The following is a 24677-nucleotide window of genomic DNA, read 5'->3' on the forward strand; positions in this document are numbered from 1 at the left end:
GCACTGAGGAACTGGTTCTTCAGGCTTCCGGAGGCTCCTTTCTGTACTTGGTTTCACAGGCTATCAGTTCCCTTTTGTACCCTAGGCTTGACTGGGGAATGGAATTATTTTAACATCTAAGAAAAGCTATTTTTATCTTATCACGAACATTATTACTGCTGCAAAGGAAGACAAATCCAGGGTAGTAAGCAGCCCCTGGGACTGGATCCCCGGACAACCATTTAGGTGAATAAAAAGGGAGCTGAGAGCTGATAATAGCAGAAGATCAGAAAGATAAGCACTCCCTCGCCTGTCAAGGTCCGGCTTGTCCTCCCTGCTCCCCCCTTTTTTAATTCCAAGTATCACCTGTGCTCTTTTTTCTTATTCAGTGTATTTCTTCACCCAAGATAATTCTGAATGACTAAATCTGGACTCCAGTTTCAGCACAGAGGGTCACCTTCATTTCCCGTTCTCTCTCCTTTGGGGAACAGAATCGCGTCTCTCTGGAAACTTACTTTCCTCTGGGGGGTCTTGCTAGAATGCCTGCATCTTCTGATTACCTACACAGTGCGCGGGAAGCGGCCCGGCCTGGCAGTCAGGCCTTCTGGATTGTACCTTGACTCAGTTTCAGGCTGGCTGCTTGCCAGAGCAGCTCATCCCTTCTGGGCCTCAGTTTCCCTATCTGCAGAAATGGGCTAGTTTAGAAGACGTGGAAATCACAGCGTTAAAGTCTTCAAGTCCCTGACAATTCTTGCTGACAACTTCATGTTGCAGTTAGCGGCACCTGCTGACAGTTTCTAGATGTGCTTGCGGTTTTCATCAGTTCTGTACAAATGCTTCGTGACTGATCACGTCGGTGAGTTGAGGCGAGAGAGAAAGGTAGCCAGGGAAAAGGCTGGCTCTGTTCTTACAGGTGCCCACAGGGGCCCCGAGAGACAAAGACAGTAATAACGGCAGGAAGTGTTCTAAGCACAAGACGTGGACTAACTCACCTGACCTTCTCAATCTCCATGCGAAGTACACTGCTGTGACTGTCCCTGGTTCAGGGGAGGAGACTGAGGCACTGAGTGGTTATAAAGGAGTTACTAAGTAGTTGGTGAGTGGACTCCAGAGTGCAAACACTCTGCCATAAGGCCCTGGGGTCTCATCCAGGCCCTGCTGCCTCCCTCAGTCAGGCTCCCTGGCCATAACCTGGGCAGATCTTTTAATTTTTTTTTTTTTAATGTTTATTTATTTTTTGAGAGAGAGTGCAACAGGGGAGGGCAGAGAGAGAGGGAGACACAGAATCTGAAGCAGGCTCCAGGCTCTGAGCTGTCAGCACAGAGCCTGAAGCAGGGTTCGAACCCGCAAACTGCGAGATCATGACCCAAGCTGAAGTCAGACGCTTAACCGACTGAGCCACGCAGGTGCCCCTGGGCAGTTCATTCTTAAGGAGGGACTAGAGGTTTGTTCACTAAAGTCCAGGGAAAACTCATTTGAGCCAGTATGATAGTGGTCAAGTTCTTCCACCCAACCTCTGGGGTGCCTAGCTTGGGTTCCATCTCTTAAATGACAGGCACTGGGGCCCACCAACTGGGTTGAGTAAAGCTAATATTAAAGCAAAGACAAAGGAGTGCCTGGTGGGGGCGGGGTGCTTAGTTGGTTGAGCATCTGACTCTTGATTGCAGCTCATGTCATGATCGCAGGTCATGGGATCAAGCCCCACGTTGGGCTCTGTACTAACAGCATGGAGCCTGCTTGGGATTCTCTACTTCTGCCCCTCTTCACGCCCCACACACACATGCTCTAAAAAGCAATAAAAAAGCGAAGAACTGGAGCAGGAGCAGCCCCTCCCAGGACTTAGTTGGGCTCATCTGGTGCTGGCTTCCCTCTAGGGGAAAAGCCACTCTCAGCCGGTCCTTCTCGCTCCTCCTGTCCACACTTCCAGGGAGGCTCCCTTTCCAAAAGCTCTTCATAAGATCTGGGTTCTGGATGCCCCAGCTGTGTTACTGGAGTCTTGCTGAAGCTGACAAGTGGTTTGCTAAGGGCGTGGGATTCACAGAGTCTGCTCCTTCTCGTTTACCTCCTATAATACATAAACCCTGATGCTGAGCAGTGTCTGAGAAACAGCCATCACATGTCAGGTTGGGCAAGACCCTTTTCCATTGCCTCCTCTAGTTACCATGAGGGGGGACTTACCTGTTTGTCTGGCAGACCCCATGATAGGCCTCGATGGCATCTTCCTGATCTACATGCTTCTCACTGTTAGGCCAACTTGTTCTGGCATTAATGTTCGGCTCCTAGAAGGTCCCAGGTTAAAAGAGAAATAACTCTGGTTACATAAACGACTGTTGCAAAACGACTTTATAGACTTTGTATATACAGAGGCATCAAAACAAGCTTTTGAGGGGTGCCTGGGTGGCTCAGTTGGTTGAGCATCTGACTTTGGCTCAGGTCATGACCTCACGGCTCATGAGATCAAGCTCCTCACTGGGCTCTGTGCTGACAGCTCAGAGCCTGGAGCCTGCCTTGCATTCTGCATCTCCCTCTCTCTCCCTGCCCTCCCTCACTTCTCTCTCTCTCTCAAAAATAAACAAACATTAAGAAAAATAAAAAAAACAAAAAACAAGCTTTTGGGGAAAAAACAAAGGCTCAGGATGACCTCAGATAACAGCAGTTAAACCCAGGCAGGAATGGTACTTTCAAAGGCACAGAATGACAAGGCCTGGCTGCAAAAGCCCCGAACTTGGACTGTGAGGGAGGATAGCAGTGACTGTGTCTCTGAGGTGACAGCACCTCCCAAATCCGAAGGACAGGGTGAAAATCTGTCTCAGTGTTAGTCCTCCACACTCATGACTGACTGCCTACTTATCCCCCTCTAAGTCATCCCAGGGCCATGTCCAGAGTTGATCCCGGTGGCCTCTGTCCCCTCTTTCCCACTCCCCACTCTGTCCCAGAAGGTGAAAACATTAGGAACAAATGCTAAGCTGGACTTGCCACCCTGGGTGGGCTTAGAGGAAAAGACTTTCTCTACCTCAGAATCAAACAGCAAGACACAAAGCTTGGGGTGAAAAACAAGGCCAAGGGGGCTGCTCAGGCCATTGCCCTTGTTTCTAATTCTGTGCCTTGTTCTTTTTGAACATGTTCATATTGAGTAACTTCAGAAGATTCTAGAGACTTCCAGCAAAGTCTCCCATGAAAGGTAATGCTGAGAAGGCAGCAAGTACCTTGCTTTCCCTTTAGACGAGACCCTAGAGTCAGCGCGCCTGCATTTTTTTAGGTTTAAAGTGCTCACGGGTAAAGCTACGTAAGCAAAACACCGTCCGTATTACCTAGTGTTGCCCCCTGGCAAGCCCAACCGGGCTGCCATCTTGTTACCGTGCTCTTGCCGGCGAGTCGGCGCTGGTCAGCGCTGACAATCTGCGTCCTTAGGATGAGCACCTCCTCCTTGCGAACCTCAAGCTCCTCGTTGGCCAGCTTGAGCTGGTTCAGCAGCAGGCTGTAGCTGTCGGGGGAGCTGTGGCTGGAGTTGTTCTGTGTGGCTTGGTCAGCCACGGCTTTCCTCAGCTCGTTCAGGTCGTTCTTCAGCTTCTTGTTCTCCGACTCTAGCTCTTGCCTCTGGAAGACAGCCCAAGCAGCACACTCCATCTCCTTCTGGACCTAGAACAGTCTCCTCTCCCCATGTGGGCTTCCTCCTCCACCTTCCAGAATCAGCCTGCCCTGTCCCTCCTGTGAAGCTTGGAGCAACCTTCTTGTTTTAACAATAAAACCCATGAGAAAAGTTCAGTTATAGTTAAAACTGGGGCCTGGATTTGAACCCACAACCCTAAGTTATTGGGGTGAAGCATCTGACCTGAGGCCTCTATGACTGCATTCCCCAAACAGATTAATAGTGTTCCTATCTCTAAGTGTATCTGGCCATGAAACCTACCCTTGAGGAAATGCCAGGTTAATTTTAAACAACATGCTTTTAACATTAGACTTCCTAGAAACTTATTGATGTACTTTGTGACTTTCCAAGAGAGCATAAAAATCCCAGGATTTCCCAAACTTAGCTATCTAGAGAGCCTTCCTACCCGATGCCCTTATTCTAAGGAGCACCACACAGACCAATGTTTTAGAGTATATTAGGAACACACTTTTGTTGTTTTGGTCACACGGAAAGCCACCAGCTGTCAATGCCAGAAGAAAAGCTACCTGTGTGCAAAAATGCCATCAAAACAACTTTAGAATGTATTTTAAGTTTTCTGGGTGTAATATTTAGCTTTGGATTTCACAAAGTCAGACCATAGAAAATTTGGTACTCACATATATAATACTCTTAGGGTCTTGGGATATATGGGATTTAAAATTTCCCCCCAAATCCCCAAATGGTGGATAAGTGGGGATTGGTTGCACAATTATTACAGAGACATAGGACCATAAAACTAGGAGACCATCTAAATAATCTCTTCATTTTCTGAATGAGGGAGCTAAGGACCGAGCAGAAAAGACTCACAGTGAGTTTAAGAACCTCTGCCAGGACTAGAGCCCACGATTCTGGACACCTGATCCCACCTTGCCTGGCCACATTATATCAGGCCTCCTCCAGCAATCTCTGCCAGGTGCAACCAGCCCAAGGGCCCTTCCGCCCCATCTCACCCCCACAGGGAGGGCATGCCTAAGCCTTGAGACCAGTACCCAAATGGTGTGCTTCTGTCCCTTTATGCGTTAGAGAAGGATCAGCGGGAACTTCTGAAATTCTGGTTGTTTCAGCAAAAATCACTACTTGTCAAGGGGTCCTTCCCAGAGTAGGCTCATCTCACCCATGTACTTGTGGGCAGGTTTTTCAAATCCAATTTGGTAAGGATCGGGTTGGAAAAGAGGGCTGAATAGTCTGGTGTGCAGACTCATGATCTGCTTCCATCTTGGTCTGCTCAGGCAGAGTCTACACTTTGGGAGGGCAGAGGACAGCTCCTTCCCTCGTGCCTTCAGGAAGCATTCAGCTGGACACACAGCAGGGGCCCATTAAATACAGGCTGACGGGGCTTTGCCTAAAAGCCCCATTTTTCATTGTTTCCTTCAGGGTCTGGGTCTGTTAAGTGAGAAGAAATGCAACCAGCCTCCCCAGCATTGGTCCTCCCGGACACCAGCCTCTGAGACAGTGCAAAAGTTAAGTCAAGTTTCACCAGAGACAACGAAGGGAAAACCAGGTCTTGCAACCTCAGAATCCTGGCCTAACAGAGCAGAATGATGATGGAGTGTCAAGAGTCTGGGACAAGCGCTCATTGAACCCTCTCTGAGCCAGGCCCTGAGCTAGCAGTGGAGATGTAGCCTGCAGGAACAGCGTGGGGCATCTTCCCCAGGAGCCCAACGCAGAGCGAGTTTTTAGGCAGACTTCAAGATGGGAGTCCTGGAGGCAGGACTTTGCCCATAGACTAGAAGAGTGGCTCTCAGACTTGAGTGGGCAATGGAAACCTCAGGCAGGTGGCTGAGAACAGACTGCTGGGCCCCACCTCAGAGCTTGTGATACAGGTCTGGGAGGAGGCTGAGAATCTGCATTTTTAGCATGCCTGCCATGATGCTGGTCCCAGGACCACTCCTGGAGGCCCACTGGGCTAGACCCACTTTACCTTTTTTTTTTTTTTTTTTTTTAATGTTTATGTTTTTTGACAGAGACAGAGCATGAGTGGGGGAGGGGCAAAGAGAGAGGGAGACACAGAATCCCAAGCAGGCTCCAGGCTCTGAGCTGTCAGCACAGAGCACAACGCGGGGCTCAAACTCATGAACAGTGAGATCATGACCTCAGCCGAAATTGGATGCTTAACCCACGGAGCCACCCAGACGCCCCTTATCTTTTCCAGTTCTAAAATAGCCTGCCGTTCACTTGCTTGGGGAAGGCAGCTGAGGAACGGCATGCAGAAGGCATGCACCACAGACGTCTGTCACACCCACTCCCCTTCTCACGGGGTTTTAAACCTTTAAATATCACATGTGGAAAGTAAGTCTAAATCAATAACTCAAAAAAGGAAAACCCTTACAAAGCACCCACTTCTGTGACCCTAATTGTTCAAAAAGCCATAGGCATGATTCAGGGCTGTTCTCCTGGGGTAATGTAGTGGTGACCAGAGTTATCTGCGGTTCTGTGAGTGGGACCGGACTGACCCTGCCAGACTGGATCAATTCCCAAGCCCCTGGGAATGGAAGCAGGGGAGGGGGAATGCTATGATGCCCTTTTCTGTGCCCCCCTCTCTGGCTGGAGGCCTAGCACCCCCATCACTGTAGTAAACATAGGCCTGCTCACCCTGGGACCTGAGGCCTTGCACCCTCCAATCTCACCAGCTCTCGCTGGGCCAGCACTGCGTGCACGGGGACATCCCTCTGCCTTACATCTCTCCATGCAAGTCTGGATCTCTTTTCAAAGTGAATTCACCCCACTGTCCACATGTTACTTTAACTAAAACTGTATCAAGTAAGACATATGTGACATAACAACATATATTTAGCCTCTGGCCCAGGTTCCTAGTGACAGAGGTGAGAGGAACATCTTTTGTTCTATTTGGTCTTAGCTCCTGGTTCCTGGCTCAGGGGTCCTAAAACCCTTGGCGCTTCCTGATAAGGGTGAGAGAAGTGTCCTTTGTTAGTCATAATAAGTCCCTTTCATCCCCAACTAGTTCATGCCAATGAGGAGAGGGACCAGGTGCCTGGGAACCAATCCTGAGATCTAAGCACTGGGGCTTACAGCCCCACTCACAGATGCCTGGAGAGGGAAAGAGGAGGGCTGGAGACTGAGCTGAACACCAATGGCCAATGATTTTATCACTGGTGCCTGTGTAATGGAAACCCGTAGGTGAAGAGTTCCAAGGGCCTCTGGTTGATGAGCACATGGAGGTGTGGGGGGGGAGCGCACATCTGGAGAGGGCATGGAAGCTCTGGGCCCCTTCCCACACACCTGTGCCTGCTTCACTCGCCTGCCGAGCTGCAGCCTTTAGAATAAACCAGGAGTAGCGAATAAGATGCTTCCCTGAGCTCTGTGGGCTGCTCTAACATGTGATCAAACCTGAGGAGGGGGGTCACGGGAACCCGATTGGTAGCCAAGTGGACAGAAGTGTGGGTAACCTGGGGACTCACCAATGTGACTGGCATCTGAATTGAGGGCAGTCTTGAGGGACGAGGGCCCTGACCAGTGGGGTCTATCCTAAATGCAGGTAGTTAGGGCCCATGTTGAACTAAACTGTGGGACACCTATAATTGGCGTCTCCTGTAAGTAGAGATTATGGCTCCTTGTAGTAAGTACACATCTGCCTCTATCTCACAGATGAAGAAACTGAAGGGTCAAGTCGCCCGCTTATGGCTCCACTTATGCACAGACTTGCTCACCCATCTTCCGCAGGGTACGAGTTTGGGGAACTTGTTGGCCGACAATCTTACCTTCAGACTGTTGTAGGCTAGATCTGCATCCTGGTCCAAATCCAGGTCATTCTTTGCTTGTTCCACCTGCACGGATGAGGAGACAGAGGTGAGCAGGGACCACAGGCAGCTGTCCCATGGTGATATTTTCAACCACAGAAGACATGCTCGTTTTGCCCGCACTCCCTGCTCTGTGTCTGCTTTCTTCCCGCCTCCAGAATGTAGTACCCTACTTCAGGCCACCAGGAAGCTCTCCATAAATTACCCTCCTGCCCGTCTTCACTGTCTCCATAACTTTATTCCCAGGTCCTTAGTCATATAAATATGTATACACTGTGCTACAGGTTGAATGATGTCCCCACAAAACATACGTTGAAGTCCAAAGCCTGGTACCCTGTGAATGTGACTTAGAAACAGGCTCTTTGCAGAGAAAATCAAAGTCAAGATGAGGTCATAAGGATCGGCCCTAATGCAATACGACTGGTGCCCTTACAAGGAGATTGATAGCATGTGTGCGCTCTCGCTCTCTCGCGCGCACACACGGGGGAATACCACTTGACGATGGAGGCAGAGATTGGAGTCCTACAGTGCCAAGTCAAGGAACTGGAGCTAAGGAATGCCAAGGGTTTCTGGCAATGCCAGATGCTCAGAGAGAGGCATGGAAGAGATTCCCCCCAAAAGCCTTTAAGAGAGCATGGCCCTCTTGGGACCTTACTTTTTGATTTCTGACCTCCAGAACTACAAGAGAATCAATTTCTGTTGTTTTGAGCCATCCAGTTTGTGGGATTTTGTTTCAGCAGCCACGGAAACCAGCACCATAACACTTATGTACTTAAGAAGGCTAATACGTAATAATTACGTGTTTATTAAGGAGATTAATGAGCTACCTTTGGTTTTTTTGGTGTGTGTGAACATGTGTATTCAGTTTTCCCAACTGAATCACTAAGCACTTTGTGGAGAAGCCTGCTTCCTCCATATCACCCCACAATAAGGACTCTGGCAGCTGGCCCCTACGATGCTCAGTAAATGCTGATTTCAATTCCAAGGAATGTGGAGAGCAACAGCTGTAATGCTAGCCCATCATACTCAGTGAACCAATGACTCCTATAATTGTTTGACAGCTACTGAACCTGAATTGTCAATAAGAAGGGGCAGAAACACCTTCATAAATGGTTAGCTGCATGGGGTGATTTTAAGTAGTGGGTGAAAGTCCTTGAATAAGATGGGTTTTGGAGCTAAAACCTGACAGTGCTTAATTAGATTATCTGCAGTGCTAGCAACCTTAAGTCCAAGGTAAGGCGACTCCCCTGCTGTGCATGGATTAGGTGTGCCCATACAGACCAGGATGGATGTGAGCACCTCCTGGAGACTGTCCAGATGTAGGGCTGCTGCACGGACCACATGGTGTCCTGCCCCTGCAACCTGGGACAGCCGCTGTCCAGGGTACCAGTCTCTGTTTTGCTCCCACCCCATTAGTGGTACCAGATGGGACTCTTCAGAGTGGGCTCTTCATCTCTGCCCCAGTGAGAGGCCTGCACTTGTGTTCTGTGGAGCGTGGATTTGCCGCATGGCCATGGATAATTGTTGAGTGCATCCGGTTCTCAGAAAACGGAGATCATCCATGGTCCAAGGGGCTGTATTAAGGTGGACTGGCAGTTATGTTTCTAAGTGGGCAGCCCACTGGAATCACCCTGGTGGCAAAAGTGACTTTGCTATGCCCTGAGAAAGGGGGCTGGCTGGATGGGAAGTCAAACACAGGGACAGCCTGGCTGTCACAGAGGCCCCATCCTCACAGCAGACTGCCACTCCCATACTGATGGCGTATCCTACAGACTTCTCTCTGTAGCTGCGACCCCGCGTCACACCTCTCTGGAGGAAAGATTCAGGTGGCTCAGGATTCCTCTTGGAACCAGGGGCAGATCCAAGAACATGATCCTGTAGAGTGCTGTAGAGGGATTCCACACCTTCCGTCCCCTGCCCCACTCCTGCCTTTCTTACTAAACTCTGCAGAAACAAGATCTTTCTCCTTAAAGGGAGATCCTCAATACACATTCAGGGCTATAGGCCAACCCTATAGTTCTAACTCTTGTTCAGTGATAACTTTTTTTAAAGTTTCTTTTGAGAGAGTGAGAGGGGGTGGGGCAGAGAGAGAGGGAGAGAGAGAATCCCAAGCAGGCTCTGCACGGTCAGTACAGAGCTCGCCTCGAGGCTTGAACCCATGAACCGTGAGATCATGACCTGAGTGAGCTGAAAGGAAGAGTCAGACGGTCAACTGAGCCACCCAGGCACCCCCAAGGATTACTTTTCAAGAAAGGGATATCCCTTTTTATTTGGTAGCAAGACAAAGAGAAAGCCTAAAGCCAAGATTTCAAAGTTATCTGGCATTTCTGTGGTGGGGAATCTGGAGCCTGGACCTTTGGGGGTAGCTGGTGGGCTGGGGACTTCTACATCAGGGATGGTCTGATGTGGTCTGTGTAGCTTTTCATAGATTTGATTTGCGCTTGCCTGTCAGGGCTCCTTCTCTTCTATGGACTGAATCATTTGTAAATCTAACCCCTTCAATCTCCAGTCTAATCCACCTGAGAGACTGAAGTCCACCAACAAGATTTACCTCCCCACTTTGTGCTCAGAATACCAGAGAATACTCTAGCAATACAGACCAATGTCTGTATCACATTTGAAGGGAAAGGGAAGCCAGGTGTTACCACTAAAAGGAGACCATGTGAAGAGGTGGGAGCAGGCCTGAGAAGCGGGGAGGGGGTTGAACTCCACAATGGGCAAGTCAGGCTTCAGAACAAAGACCTCTGACAAACCCATGATGAGGTCCAGCTAGTGATATGACCAGTGTCAGAACTGGCCTTCTATCCCATTGGAAGTGGTCTTTCTACCTCCCAACAAATAACACATGGGTCTCATCTCATCACTGCTAACTTCAGTGGGTTTTATTCCTACAGTGCCAATCTGCACCCAACCTAGCATTTGAGCCCTATCGATGTTTTCACTTGTCACCTGTGTTATGTGTCTGGTTCCCCCCAACTGGATCATAAATTCCTCAATGGCTAGGGGTTTTTCTTCTTATATTTTTATCTCCTCTTGTGTAATAAACAGTTTGAATACCTACTACGACCTGGCTCTACCACAGTGCTGAGCATTGCATAGGTACCCGGGGGGGGGGGGGGTCCCTGAGAGACAGAGTGATACATCTGGGGACCCTAAGGTCTCAAGACATACCCTTTTGAGACCCAAGACACTGATGATAATCTGGACTGAGGCCAGGGAGCAATCATGGGATAAAAAAGTGAGTGACCACAAACCTGGTCTACTCTTAACCCAGTGGGGGTAGACTAAAGTCCATGCCAGACTCCAGGTAAAGGGCAGTCACTTGTCTCTGTTAAAATTAGACTCTGGCTTGTATTTATACTTTAATCACACATCCTAGTGCCCTTTGCAAATAGGTGACAATGCCACAGGCTCTCCCTAGCTTCGCCACTGGGAATCCCTTGCCCTCGGGGCACTTGGGAAGCCTACTCCTGTCCATCTGGAGTGGTCTGGGGGCGCTGGCAGGTAAAGACTCAGTGTGACACCAACACGAGGTGGAAGCTCCTCTCTGAAACCGAGCACCTGCATAAGCCCAAGTGGTCACCCTGCCACGTGAACCCTGGGAAAGAGCGTGCTGACGCCGGCACCTGGGGGCCGCTCTGCAGGCCTGCAGCCCCAGCACGCACCTGGACCTTCCGGCTGTCCTGCTGCTCCCTCTTCTCCAGCTGCACCTGCAGTTTCTTCCTCTCCTGCTCCAGCTCGCGCACTCTCTTCTGCAGTTTCAGGAAGACGGTCATGTCCATGGCTGCCTTTTCCAGGCCGATGTCCTTCAGGGGAACACAGGGAGCCGGGAAGGAGGTTTCAATAGCATAGCTGCCTCAGGGGACATACGGCACCTCCCACCCTGCCTCTGTATCAGCTGCCTGTCCTCTCTCTGTACAAACATCAACCTGCGCCCCAGAGGCAGAGCCAATGCCAACCAACCATCAGTTCTCAGAGTGAAGTTGGCACTCCAGGCTCATTTTCTGTCTAGATGACATCTGAGTCTGGCCCATTTATATTCCTGTGAGAGCCACTTAAGATAACCACTCATACATTCCAAGAGTAAAGACACAGCCATTTTATTTGGAAGTTAAAAGAGTTCACTGATGGAAATGGTCTCATACCAGAGAAATTGTCAAACTCAGGCTCGACACTTCCTGATGGAAGAATCGATGTGGTTACTAATCACTGCAAATGTGTTGTCAAACACCACTTGATTGTACCTTGAAACAGAACCAAGACTTCCCTGCCATGCAACCTGTTTATTCCATAGACCCGAGAGCATCGATCTCCCAGATTTTCTCCCTTTGGATTCATGCCTGGGTTTGCCCTCTGGGGTTCTGTTGTGTGTGGGTGCGCATGTACGAACAGGTGTATCTGCATGAGCTTATCTATGTGGATCTTTAAAGTATATGTATAGCATTTAACGAGCACTTTGCACTTAGCCAGCGCTGTACTAGCTGTCCTGGCTGATCCCAAGAACCAGCCTCAATTTCCTTGAAGAAGGTCAATCTGCTGATGGAGGTGGTTACGTCTGCACAGAAATGGCCACATATATGCCTGGTGGCATGTCTGGAGTTTAAATGACTGAAGCCTCCAGGATCCAGACTTTGGACGCTGCAGTGGTGACAGCAATGGCCTCTCTCAGGCTAACGTGAGCTAAGTGCTTACGGCGAGCAGCAGACCACACTGAACTGTACGAGAGAACACGTTCCCATCCCAAGGACCTCTTTTTCTATCGTTTGCCACCTTTACCCTGTCACTCGCGGTCTCTTATACTTTTTCTTTCTAGCACCGAACACTTGAGGTTCTATTACAAACTTCTCCCGTCACCTGATTACTGCCGACTTTCCACCAGACAAGCTCTGTGAGGGCAGAGACCGTCCCTGGCTTGGTGACCACTACTTCACCTGCAGCACCCTGCACAAGATGTGCTCAAAGCACGTTTGTATTTACAACTGCCTCTCTTCCAGGTCTGTCTTTCACGTGCTTAAGGTTTTATGTACTTGTGATTGTCTTCTTTTCAGATGCCGGAGAAAAACTTGTGTCTGTCTACCTTTGGGAAAATTACACACAGGTTACAAAGTCCACTGTGTGGTATTCAGAAACTCTGGGACTATTACTGACAAAGATATAGTCACTTGGCAAATATCTGTGGTTCCAAATATTCCAAATAATTGTTCTCTGAGTTTTACCCAGCTTCTAAGTCAGGAAAAAATTTTTCTTGCATATTTATGGCTATTTTATATGTGCTATACTAAATGGGGATGGTAAATTATTTCCATTTTAATGACTAAGCTGTTCTTTTCTCTGATGTTGTATTTATTTTTTAATATAATTTATAGTCAAATTGGCTTCCATACAACACCCAGTGCTCATCCCATCAAGTACCCTCCTCAATGCCCATCACCCACTTTCCCCTCTCCCCCACCCCCCATCAATCCTCGATTGTTCTCTGTATTTAACAGTCTCTTATGGTTTGCCTCCCTCTCTGTAACTATTTTTTCCATTTCCTTTCCGCCATGATCTTCTGTTAAGTCTCTCAAGATCCACATATGAGTGAAAACATAGGATATCTTTCTCTGACTTATTTCACTTAGCATAACACCCTCCAGTTCCATTCACATTGCTGCAAATGGCAAGATTTCATTCTCATTGCCACGTAGTATTCCATTGTGTATATAAACCACATCTTCATCCATTCATCAGTTGATGGACATTTAGGATCTTTCTATATTTTGGCTATTGCTGAAAGCACTGCTATAAACATTCGGGTACATGTACCCCTATGCATCAGCACTCCTGTATCTCTTGCGTAAATTTCTAGCAGTGCTATTTCTGGGTCATAGGGTAGATCTATTTTTAATTTTTTGAGGAACCTCCACACTGTTTTCCAGAGCAGCTGCACCAGTTTGCATTGCCACCAACAGTGCAAGAGGGTTCCTGTTTCTCCACATCCTCACCTAAGCTGTTCCTTCTTAAGCCAGGCATTTACCTCTCTGCAATAGGCTCTCAGTTTTATAAGAGGAAGGATCAGGGATTTACCTTCTTCCTTTCTTTCTGGATAGTGGGTAAGGTGAACAGTAATCTATCTCTTTGCACAGTAAATATTAACTCCAGGATCTGTAAGTTCCCAGCAGGCCAAGTGATCCCCTGGTCAGAAAGAAGCCTGTGGACACTGGTCACCATCAGCCAGAAGAGTACACCTCTACACAGTTGGTAAACCCAAAGCAGCTCCACTCCCTCTGGAGCACAGACAGCAGCCATGAGCCTGTCTTACTCACCTCCACCTGTTGGAGGGCATCCTCTGTGTCTCCAACCTCAGATGTGGAGATGGAGGGGTAATTAGAGTCAGATTCTAAACTGCTCTGGTTTGATGGGTTCCGCCTGTGCCCTGGGGTTTGCTGTTGAAGGAGAAAAATGTGAGTACTCCTGACAAATGAATGCTCATGAGAACTATTTCTTTTTCAAAGGCCAGTAGATCTTAGAGTTGGACTCTGGCCCCATTTGTCAACAAGAACAGGTCTTGGAATGATAGCTAAATGGAGCTGTTCCCATGAAAACTTCATCTACAGTTCTTATAGTCATCTGTCTAGCTAACAAAATGACGATGAGGAGGGACCTCCATAGCCGGACCAAATTCCCTTTCTCCTAATGAGATCTGAGTCCCTAACACCTCAGCCGATTTTTCCACAAAGTCCTGAGCAAACAAGTCTTATCTTCCTGGTCTTGCCTTGATAGTACACAAAAGCCATCCTGTCATTAGGCCCCAACTTGAAAAGAATGTAGCAAGCCTGCTTCTAAGGGCCCCTTAGAGGGCCCTTCAACTTGCGCTCCAATTTTATGAAAATAGTAAGCACATTAGAAATAGAGGTTACCGGGGGGGCTCGGTCGGTTAAGTGTCCAACTCTTGATCTTGGCTCAGGTCACGGTCTCATGATTTGTGAGATAGAGCTCAGTGTCAGGCTCTGCACTGACAGTGTGGAGCCTGCTTGGAATTCTCTCTCTGCCCCTCCCCCACTCATGCACATTCTCTAAATAACCAAACTTAAAACATTTTGAAAAAAGAAATAGAGGTTACCATTTATACTTAGGTTGTTCATGTAAAAATACTTTTCTTTTTCTTGCATATGATTTGGCTTTGAGAATAAAAACTGGCCAGAAAATTCTGTATTTATATATGTTCCTCTTCAGCTTATCTTCCTGGTTCCTATGCAATTAACTTATCAATCTTGTTTGAATATGCATTTCTGGAGGGAATGTTTATGTGGGGTAAAAAGGAACGATAAATCCTGAAATAGGATGTTTCTATGTATAAAGATTAGGAGAAATGATCAGACGCTGTGGGTTTCTCTGCAGCATGCACCAGCAATGCGGAGATCTGAACCCCCCCACACTGCTAGTGTTTCAGTGTAGGGACGTTTCTGGGGCAGGTAACACGACTGACAATATGCACCATGGTGGGATTTTCCTTAAACTCCTGAGATCTTTAGAAGACCCCAAAGTTGGAAAAAGGAGCTGTCCCTGGGAAGGATCACCTGGCCCCACTACTTCCTTATGTGATAACCACTGGCAGGCACGGCAAGAACAGCCGCCAGAAAGGACCCGATCTGTGCCAGAAAGGCACAGATTTACTGAGCACGACCGTGTTGGATGGCAGTGCAGTGGCTGGAGATGTGCATGAACGGGGGTGAGGAAGCTGGAGGTGGGGCCGGTGCCAGAACTGCCCTCCTTGCCTTGATGATGGTCATCTCATCCCGAAGGTTGTCGTATCTCTGCTCCAACCGTGAATATTCCTTCACGAGGTTCTGGTACCGGGAGCGCTCCTCCTCCAGCTCCCTCTTCATCAGATTTTCCTTGGCAGAGTTTTGGGCAGATTCGTCTGGAAAGCAGGCACACGAAACTGCAGTTTTGCTTTCTGAATGGATTCCCCTTGCATGAGTCTTGACTCATGCTTTGTGATTAATCTCTCTTTGCAAGGCTGCCCATGACAAGCGCCCACCACCACCACCTGATGAGTTTATTCAGCAGCAACTTCACCCACTGCAGAGCAAAGGGAAGCTTGTCAGGGCAGCTTAAGTCTTCAGAGAAGGGGGGGGAGAAGCAGGCAGCGGACAGGACATTCCCTTGCTTAATGCAGCAGCTTCTCTCCTGTGACAACAGTCACAGCAGCTGCTGGCAAGATCCCTGGAAGAACCCAGGTTTTCTTCCCCACTTTTGTCCCCATTCCTGATCTTTCGGGTTCTGGAACTGTAGGGAGATTGAAGGAGATAAGGCCAGATGTCAGGTTGGGGGAAGGAGGGAAGGTAAACAGATCACATGGATGGGCTCTCCCCCCACCTCACCAAAACTTATTATTCATATCAGCAGAAAGAAGCAATATTTATAGGGAAATGAAGTTTAAGTTTTCAATGAGATTTCATGCTGGGTGAAATCATGTCCTTAGATGGTTCAATCCTCTCGTGGCATGGGGGAGAGACCTAAGAGGAAAAGGTGAGTGATTTGCTTAAGGAACCCACTGAGCTGGGCAAGGACTGGGATCTGTGGACACCAACTGCTCCTCCTTGGTCAGGCAGCCCATGGGGGTTGATGGTGGCACAGGGGTCGGTGGGGTCTGACCCAGGACCTTCTCTTCAGCAAACATTAGCAGACGACCCACTGGGCAGAAGAAACCACAACAGGTCCTATGGACACTAAAGATAAATTTAAAATCAGCAATAATGACAGCTCCTAGGTGCTCATTAGGTATCAAGCACCATGCTAAATGCTTTATGCTTTGGAGAGCTATACTTTTATGCCCATTTTGCAGATGAAGAAACTGAGGACTACAGTCATTAAGGGAGTTGCTCAAGGCCAGGCAGTAGCATATGGTAATTATTCTTCGGGTACAAGTCCCCTGAACTCCAAATCCTGTCCACTACATTGTCCATTATGTGCATTAAACTCAAAACCAGGAGTTGCAGCAGAGTCTTAAAGGTGCCCCCCCCCCCAACCCCCCTGCTTCTTTTTCATTTATTAAAGCCCTTTCTCCCTGCACCATCTTGACTGTGTTCTTGCTAGGAGGCTTTGGGGGCAGAAATCAGTATGGAAAAGAAGTTAAACTCCAAAATGAAAAATCAAGTGCTTTGGTACTTACCTTTCACTTGGCACAGGATTTGGTTGTTAAGCTGTTCTTTCTCATCTTTTAAGAGAGCATTTTCTTCCTCCAGGTCTGCAACACGCTGAATGGGAGAGCAAGAGGGGAAAATGTTTGCCCTTTGAGGCTGGGGAAAGGAGAGGCTCCTTTTGTGGGGTTTGAAGTACAGCTGGTTATGTCTGTATCCTCTTTTTAAGAGAATCAAGTCACAGTCAAGACTGCTTTCGCTTTGAGGGAAAAATTGTTGCACTGAAAGAAAAGTCCCATTAAAAGAAGACAGATGAGCTCACCACTCTGTATGGCCTTCCAGCGCCCACAGAAGTCTCATGAGAAGTCTGCACATGCTCACAGGCCGTGTGCAGGAATGGACAATGATAATAGGCTTTCACTTCGTGTTTGGTTGCTTGTCTTGGTAAATTTTGAGCTCTCAAACCTGAGTGGCAGGAGAGCCCAAGGCTCACAATGAAGAATTATCTCTGATCTTCATCCTACTTGCCCTTGCCGGTCTCAGTGGAGCAGCACAGGTCAGGTGTTGCGGAAGGAAAGAGAACTCTAGTGTTTAGCTTCTGATGATACCCACCGCCCCCACCACAAAGAAAACATGAAGTGAATGCTACTGAAAATGGCACAAAAAGAAAAGACTAATTAAAGAAAAATCCTGTTCTGTTCAGAGGAAGAATACAAACAGCATATGGCAAGCTTTAAAAAAATTTTTTTTAAGGAGTGCCTGGGTGGCTCAGTCGGTTGAGTGTCTGACTTTGGCTCAGGTCATTATCTCACAGCTCATGAGATCGAGCACTGTATCGGGCTTTGTGCCAACAGCTCAGAGCCTGGAGCCTGCTTTGGATTCTGTATCTCCCTCTCTCTCTCTGCCGCTCCCCTGCTCACACTCTGTATCTCTCTCAAAAATAAAATAAAAACATAAAAAAAATTAAACAAAATTCTTTTTAATGTTTATTTTTTGAGAGACAGACTGCAAGTGGGGGAGGGGCAGAGAGAGAGAGGGAGATACAGAATCCAAAGCAGGCTCCAGGCTCTGAGCTGTCAAGCATAGAGCCCAACATGGGGCTCGAACCCACGAACTGTGAGATCGTGACCTGAGCTGAAGTCAGATGCTCAACCAACTGAGCCACCCAGATGCCTCAGTATGGCAAGCTTTTTAAAAAAGGAAGTTTTGGCTATTTAGTATTGGAGCAAATATTTGTATAGATTTAAAAACGTAACAATTCATACATATTCTAAGACAATCAGAAATCATTAGTTGTTCTAGAAGAGTATAGGAAAGGGGTATATCTTAAATGGGAGCTGGAGCACAATGGATCCACCTCTGCATGTTTCTCTCTGGAACCCCTGGAGACTCATCTGGCAGAAGGCCACTGAGTAATTTTCCTCACCAATGTCGCATCCCTGTCTTCCTGACAAAGGTAAGCAAGTGAGTGAGCACTGTGGAAACTGGACAGGAAGAGGAGGAGAACACGTGCCCAGGGGCCCTCGGTTCAGGCATCCACACTTGAGTCCCACTTCCTTGGAGGCTCCCTGAACCACTGGCAAGTCAGCACAAACTCCTGCGATCACATCACAATCAAAGTACAGCAAATCTGGCCTGAGGCAAAGACAAGGAGCTCCACAGCCACGGATCTCTGGCTCTGTAAAGCCCAGGTCTCCCTCTGGAAAACAAACACCCACCCCACAGGCCTGGTCTCAGCATTAAAGGAGATGATGTATGTGGAGTTCAAGCAGCAGGAATGGCATGGAGCTGTTGATGAATGTATGTAGCTGGTTCTACAACATTACCTTCCCCAGGCGCCAAGCTGAAGCATATACTTTAAAATCATTCCATCACTTAGCAACAACTGAAAGAAAAATTAATACCTATTCTGCACAGGTTATTTCATAAAACAGAAAAGGAGGGAACACTTCTCAGTTCCCTTTACAAGACCAGTAATATCCTAACACCAAAACTAGAGACATCACAAGAAAACCACAGACTATTACCTCTTGAGGAGATGAATGCAAAAATCCTTAACAAAAATGTTACCAAATGTTCATGATAAAAACACTTAAACTAGGAATAGGAGGGACTTTCCTCAACCTGATAAAGGGCATCTACAAAAACCCACGACATCAGACTTTATGGCAGAAGACTGAATACCTTTTGTGTCCACAGTCAGGACAAAGACAAGGATGCCTGCTCTTGCCAAAACTATTCACCAATGTACTGGAGATTCTAGCCAGGGCAAATACAAAAGAAATAAAAATCATCAAGATTGGAAAGGAAGAAGTAAAATGATCTTTATCTGCATAAGACATTATCTTTTATGTAGACAATCCCAGGCAATATACTTAAAAGGTATTAGAATAAATGAGTTCAGGTCGTAGAGTACGAGATCAATACACAAAACTTGATTGTATTTCTATACACTGCAGTAAACAATCTGAGAAGCAAAATTAAGAAAGCAATTCCATTTACAAAAGCTTAAGAAGAAAATACTCTGGAATACATTTAACAAAAGCAGTAGAAATTTATACTCTGAAAGCTACAAAATATTGTTGAAGGAAATTAAAGAAGATCTAAAGTGGAAAGACATCCTAAGTTAGATCGGAAGACTTAATGTTAAGATATAACCCTCCTCCAATTGATTTATAGACTCAACAAAATCATTATCAAGATCCCAGATGGCTTTGTTGCAGAAATTGACAAGCTGACCCTGAAATTTACATGGAATATCTAGGGATCCAGAATAGCCAAAATAATCTTGAAAGATTATTTGGAAGAATCACACTTCTCAATTTTAACACTTACTACTTCAAACACGATTATGGTAATCAAGACAGTGAGACACTAGCATCAGGGTAGACCATAGATCAATAGAATAGAATGGAGAATCCAGAAATAAACTCTCATATGTTGTAATTCATTGAGGAAAGAATAGTCTTTTCAACAAATGGCCCGGACAACTGTATTTCCACAAAGTAAAATTGGACTCCTACCTCACACTATACACAAAAAATAAAGTGTATCAAAGACCTAAATGTAAGAGTTAAAACTATAAAACTCTTGGAAAAGAACAAAGGAGTAAAATCTCTGAATTCGGATTAGTCAATGGCTTCTTAAATATAACACCGAAAGCACAAGTAGCCAAAGAAAAAAATATTTAAATTGGACTTCATCCAAACTAAAAACTTTTCTGCTTAGAAGAAAAGGAATACTATCAAAGAAAAGGAATACTATCAAAAGGAAAAGGGAACACACAGTATGACAATAAATATCTGTAAATCATTTATATGGTATGGAACTTGGACCCTGAATAGAGTATTTATAACTCAACAAATAAAAAGAAATCCAATCAAAAAATGGGAAAAAAAATTGAGCAGACACCTCCAAGTGGCCAATAAGCACACAAGATGTTCAAGGTCATTAGGGAAATGCAAGCCAAACCACAATGATTTATCACCTCACATATACTAGGATGGTTAAACTAAAAAAAAGACAATTATAAGTGTTTGGGGAGGATGCAGAGAAATCATAATTCTCATATACTGCTGATGGGAATGTAAACCAATGCAGCAGCTTTGGAAATTCCTTGAAAGTTGCATTTTAACCCTTGTTTGACCAGCAATTCCATTCCTAGGTTTCTAAGAGAAATGAAAACTTATGTCCGTACAAGAACTTGTACACAGATGGTTGTAGGAGAGTTATTCAAAAGGGCTAAAAAGTGGAACCAATTCAAATGTCCATCAATGAACTGATGAATATGGTATATCCATATGATGAAATACTATTTAGCAATAAAAAGCAATAAAGTACTGATTAATGTTCCAACATGGATAAATCTTGAAAACATTATGCTAAATGAAAAAGGCCAGTCCAAAAGTTGCATATGGTAGGATTCCATTTATATGAAATGTCCAGAAGGGGTAGATCGGTGGAGACAGAAAGTAGATTAGTTGCCTAAGGCTGGGACAGGGAATAAGGGGGGAATGGGGGGTGTGACTATTAATGGATACAGTGTTCTTTGGGGGGTGATAAAAATATTCCAAAATTAGACTATGCAATAGTTGCAAAACTCTGACTATATTAAAAAAAAATTGTATACTTTAAATGAGTAAGCTATGGTATATGAATTATATTCAATAAAGCTACTAAAAAATCATTCCACAAATTAACCAATCTACTAAGCACAGTACCCTGTGCTAGATGTGGTACAAGATAAAAATATGAGTCTGAAACAGGCTCCCAGATTTGGGCCGAGTGATAAACTCCTCCAGAGACACCTGCAAGACTGTAGTGGGTGACACAATGAATGAGCTTGCTCCCTGGTTCAAGTCCTCACTTCCAGCCATCTTTGGTACATTTCATGATCTACTGCAGGGGGGTGGGGGTTGGGCTGGGGAAGACTCCTCCCACCCTGTGTAGAAAGACATCCATGGTACAACAACAACAACATGTGCGTGGCAGCTGAGATTAGATGGTAACCTACCAGGACTGCTACCTAGGAGACAAATCCCTGATGGACCCATCAGACTGGTTCAAGGGCAGAACCTTCCTGATGTCTGAATTTCAGTTGGTTATGAGTAAGTGCTCCCTTGCCTTCCCCCTAGCATTAAAGTTCAGCTTAAGGTGCTGAGAGATGAGTATGGCTCCTTCCACCCTCAGCATCGCATGGAAAGGGTCAGGAAAGAATTTCTACAAGGCTGGAGTCCTAGAGCAAGGTCACCTGGCCCTGTCCTCCCTAGGGGCTCGGAAAGCAGCGACTCTCACAGATGCCTCTGCTACTCTAGGGAGCTAATGGATTTGCAGGTGGCTTGCCCTCTCTGGCTCCATACAGAGAACTGCAGATACACAATACCTTTGGAAGCTTACCAAAAGCTCCAAGTACTTTGTCAACAGTCTGTTGAAACAATCCAATATCTTTTGATTTCAAAGAATTTTCAATGTCCTGCAAAATGAGGCTCGAAACTACCTTCTGCCTTCTCTGCCACAGGACATTGATGCTTTTCATTCTCTCAATTCAGACAGACTTGGTTTCTACCTCAAGCTCAACTGTGAATGTACTGCTCAGAGTTGTGGGAATGAGGCTCTGACCAGTATGAATCATTCTGACACCACTCTGGGTACTGAGCAGAGCCCCCACCCACCAGGCAGATTAGAAACCCTTCCATGGAGAGTCAGGCAAAGGGGCATGTTCTGTCTCCCCTCAGGATATCAAACAAGAAAAGGCTGGTAAAAGGATATGCATATATGGGTGGCTCAGTTGGTTAAGTGTCCGACTTTGGCTCAGGTCATGATCTCACCCTTTAGGAGTTCAAGCTCCACGTCGGGCTCTGTGTCTCCCTCTCTTTCTCTCCCCCTCCCCTGCTTGCACTCTGTGTTTCTCTCGCTCAAAAACATTAAAAAAATTTTTTTAAAGATATACATATAACTAATTATAACAAACTCTTCTTTCTCAACAAGTTATTGCCTATTACAATTAACACAGTTGATGTGGTGTGTCTGCAAAGACTGAAATCTGCTTTGGTGGCGAGGGTGAGAAATGGAAGAAAAAACACTGAGTGGTGCCCTTTGGTCATCACAGGCCACTGCTCACCAAGCCTAGCTCTATCCCCGGGGATGATACAGGGCAAAGCTGTCAGTCACCCATCAGACCCTTCCTGACAGAATTCTCTGTGCCAGGAGCCAGAGAGGCAAAAATAAGTAACACTAGAGGTGGCCGCCCTCAGACAGCATCCAGCCCAACGGGAGAGGTGGACGTGTGTGTAGCAGAAAACCAGTAAGGTTCATGGCTGAGCTCTGTAAAGCAGGGTTTCTAAGCCTCAGCACTGTTGACATGTTAGGCTAGATAATTTGTCATTGTTGGTGGGAGTGGGGGTGCTGTCCTGTCAGACATTGAGCAGCATCCTGGCTTCTACCCGCCAGATGTTGGTAACTCTACCCCCCTAATTGTGACTACCAAGATGTCTCCAGACATTGTAAAATATTCCTGTGGGCCTCTTGTTGAGAACCACAGCTATGAGGGGATTTATTAAATTTTTCTAATGTTTATTTTTGAGAGAGAGAGACAGACAGAGCATGAGTGGGGGAGGGGCAGAGAGAGAGAGGGAGACACAGAATCCGAAACAGGCTCCAGGCTGTCAACACAGAACCCGACCTGGGGCTCGAACTCACAGACCACAAGATCATGACCTGAGCCAAAGTCAGCTGCTCAACCAACTGAGCCACCCAGGCACCCCTGAGGGGATTTAGAAAGGAGGTAACAAGGAACAGATGGAGGCCCCAGAAGGTTTCCCAGGAGAAGTGGGCCATCTCAGTGAGACATGCGGAATTTCACGGGCAGCCGAGGGCACTCTGGGTGGGAAGATGAGCAGTGTGGAAGCCTCGGTCTGGGGACGGAACAGCTCTGTCGTGGTCATGTGTGGTTTGGACAGGGGGCGCTGGCTGAGAAACGAGGCCGGGCGGGTAGCAGAAGTGAGAACTGGAGAATGGATTCACACCCTTTGACCTCAGGATAAGCTCAACTCCTCCACACACCTTCCTAAAACGGGCTGAGTGGAGCCCAGCTTCTCCCCACCTCTGGTTTCCACCTGAGCGTTTCCCTGTTCCCTCTGCCACACTCTTCCCTAGCCTTTTACTGAGGACTTCTCCTCATCGGGTTAGGACCATGATTCATTCCTCCAGGAAGGCCTCCTATCCTGCACATGTGGGCTGTGCCCCATGCTCAGCTCTTCCAGGGCCTGTCGGTCCCTCCAGAGACCCAGAGAGACTGCTCTGCTTCCTCACCCACCTGCGCAGCCTGGGCCCCTGGACCACCGCCAGGCTGGCGTGTCATCAGAGCCCGGCCCAATGCGACTGAAGGAGGGAGGACCCCACACATCCCATTAAGAGGCCTGTGCTTTTCTCAGTTAAACAACAACAAAAAAAAGGGTTCATTTTTTTTTTTTTTTTAATGAATGGGTTTGTGGTTGACTAAAACATCTAGAACACAAGAGTTACTTAATCAAATGATTCAAGAGAAACAATGTGGGGGAAAAAGTACTCAAGCACATCTCATTTTCTATTATTGAAGATGGTTCACCCGATGAGTACCTTGGCAAATAGTAAAAATAGCTCTCATGTTCCTTGATGCACAAGCTGAAAGCAGCCAATGGAAGAAACCACAAGGCGTGTGCCTCTACAAAAGAAAGCCTTGGTGGGGCCTCAAGTGAAGCTCGACCTGGTGCCACATCTGGAGGGTGACACTCCATTCTCCCTCAGCCAGGAACAAGGCCCAAGGCTGTAACTTCTGAATTCCCTGATCTAAGTCAATGTGTGTTCCCCTTAACCACCCTCTGAATATGCAGATGGCTCACGGAGCATGTGGTCACCTGAGAAGGCATCTGAGATCACTCACGGTCATTACTTTGCTCTGTGCTTCCTACAGTCAACACCCTTCTGAGATGCAACACAGCACCTGGCCAGTAGAGTGTGCGTGCCATTACCACCAGGTTGGACCAGAGACCTCCATTCCTAGCAATGTAGTCTAAGTTTATTGCAACCACTTATGATCTAGAATCTCAGGCAAGACTAGTTTGAGAAAGCCATGGTCAACAGCATGTACCTAGCTTGAAGTCTTCTAATGTGCTTGAGCCTCATTTCTTCCGTCTCCCCCTGAGGCTTTGATTCATGAAGGCAGGCCTCTGAGGAACTCAGCTTTGTCATTCTGAGCCCTACATCAAAGTGACCCTGGGGAGCTTTGTTCTCTTCCTTGCCTGAACAGCCCTGGAGGTGGGCCCACGTTCCTGCAGCAGGAGGGGCAGGTCCCACAATTGGCTCCATACCCTGGGAGGACAGAGAAGGCTTCCCTATCACATTTCACCAGGTACTGGCCACCCCTCAGTCTTCCCAGCCAGCTAGCACATGGGATGTCTATTGGCAGGCACAGTAGGTGACAAACTCCTGCAGCTAAATGGTCTCCCTTTTGTGAAGGGTCAGGAATGCAGCCTACAGTGAGAGACACAGAACACAGAACCAGGCAGCTGTGTTCCCTTTAGCACGCTAACATCTTCACTAGGGTTCAGGACTCACACATTCAGCAGCTCCATTTTCTCTTGGGCAAGGGGTGGAGCCAGCATCTTT

General features: G+C 47.0%; 1 protein-coding gene across 2 annotated transcripts in view; it reads right to left on the bottom strand.

Moving 5' to 3' along the window:
- The window catches only part of MYO5B (myosin VB), a 338549-nt gene that overhangs the window by 25638 nt on the left and 288234 nt on the right, over positions 1 to 24677 (bottom strand). For both annotated transcript variants that reach the window (XM_019464074.2, XM_019464075.2), the window contains exons 23-29: positions 16565 to 16649; positions 15165 to 15310; positions 13713 to 13832; positions 11073 to 11213; positions 7369 to 7434; positions 3337 to 3576; positions 2158 to 2258 (exon numbers count right to left, since the gene is read on the bottom strand). In XM_019464074.2, coding sequence (XP_019319619.1) covers positions 2158 to 2258; positions 3337 to 3576; positions 7369 to 7434; positions 11073 to 11213; positions 13713 to 13832; positions 15165 to 15310; positions 16565 to 16649 — 899 coding nt within the window. The remainder of the gene's footprint in view (positions 1 to 2157; positions 2259 to 3336; positions 3577 to 7368; positions 7435 to 11072; positions 11214 to 13712; positions 13833 to 15164; positions 15311 to 16564; positions 16650 to 24677) is intronic.

This window comes from Panthera pardus, unplaced genomic scaffold (assembly GCF_024362965.1).
Source record: "Panthera pardus isolate Hobbes unplaced genomic scaffold, ASM2436296v1 HiC_scaffold_15, whole genome shotgun sequence".
In the NCBI taxonomy this organism is placed as follows: Eukaryota; Metazoa; Chordata; class Mammalia; order Carnivora; family Felidae; genus Panthera; species Panthera pardus.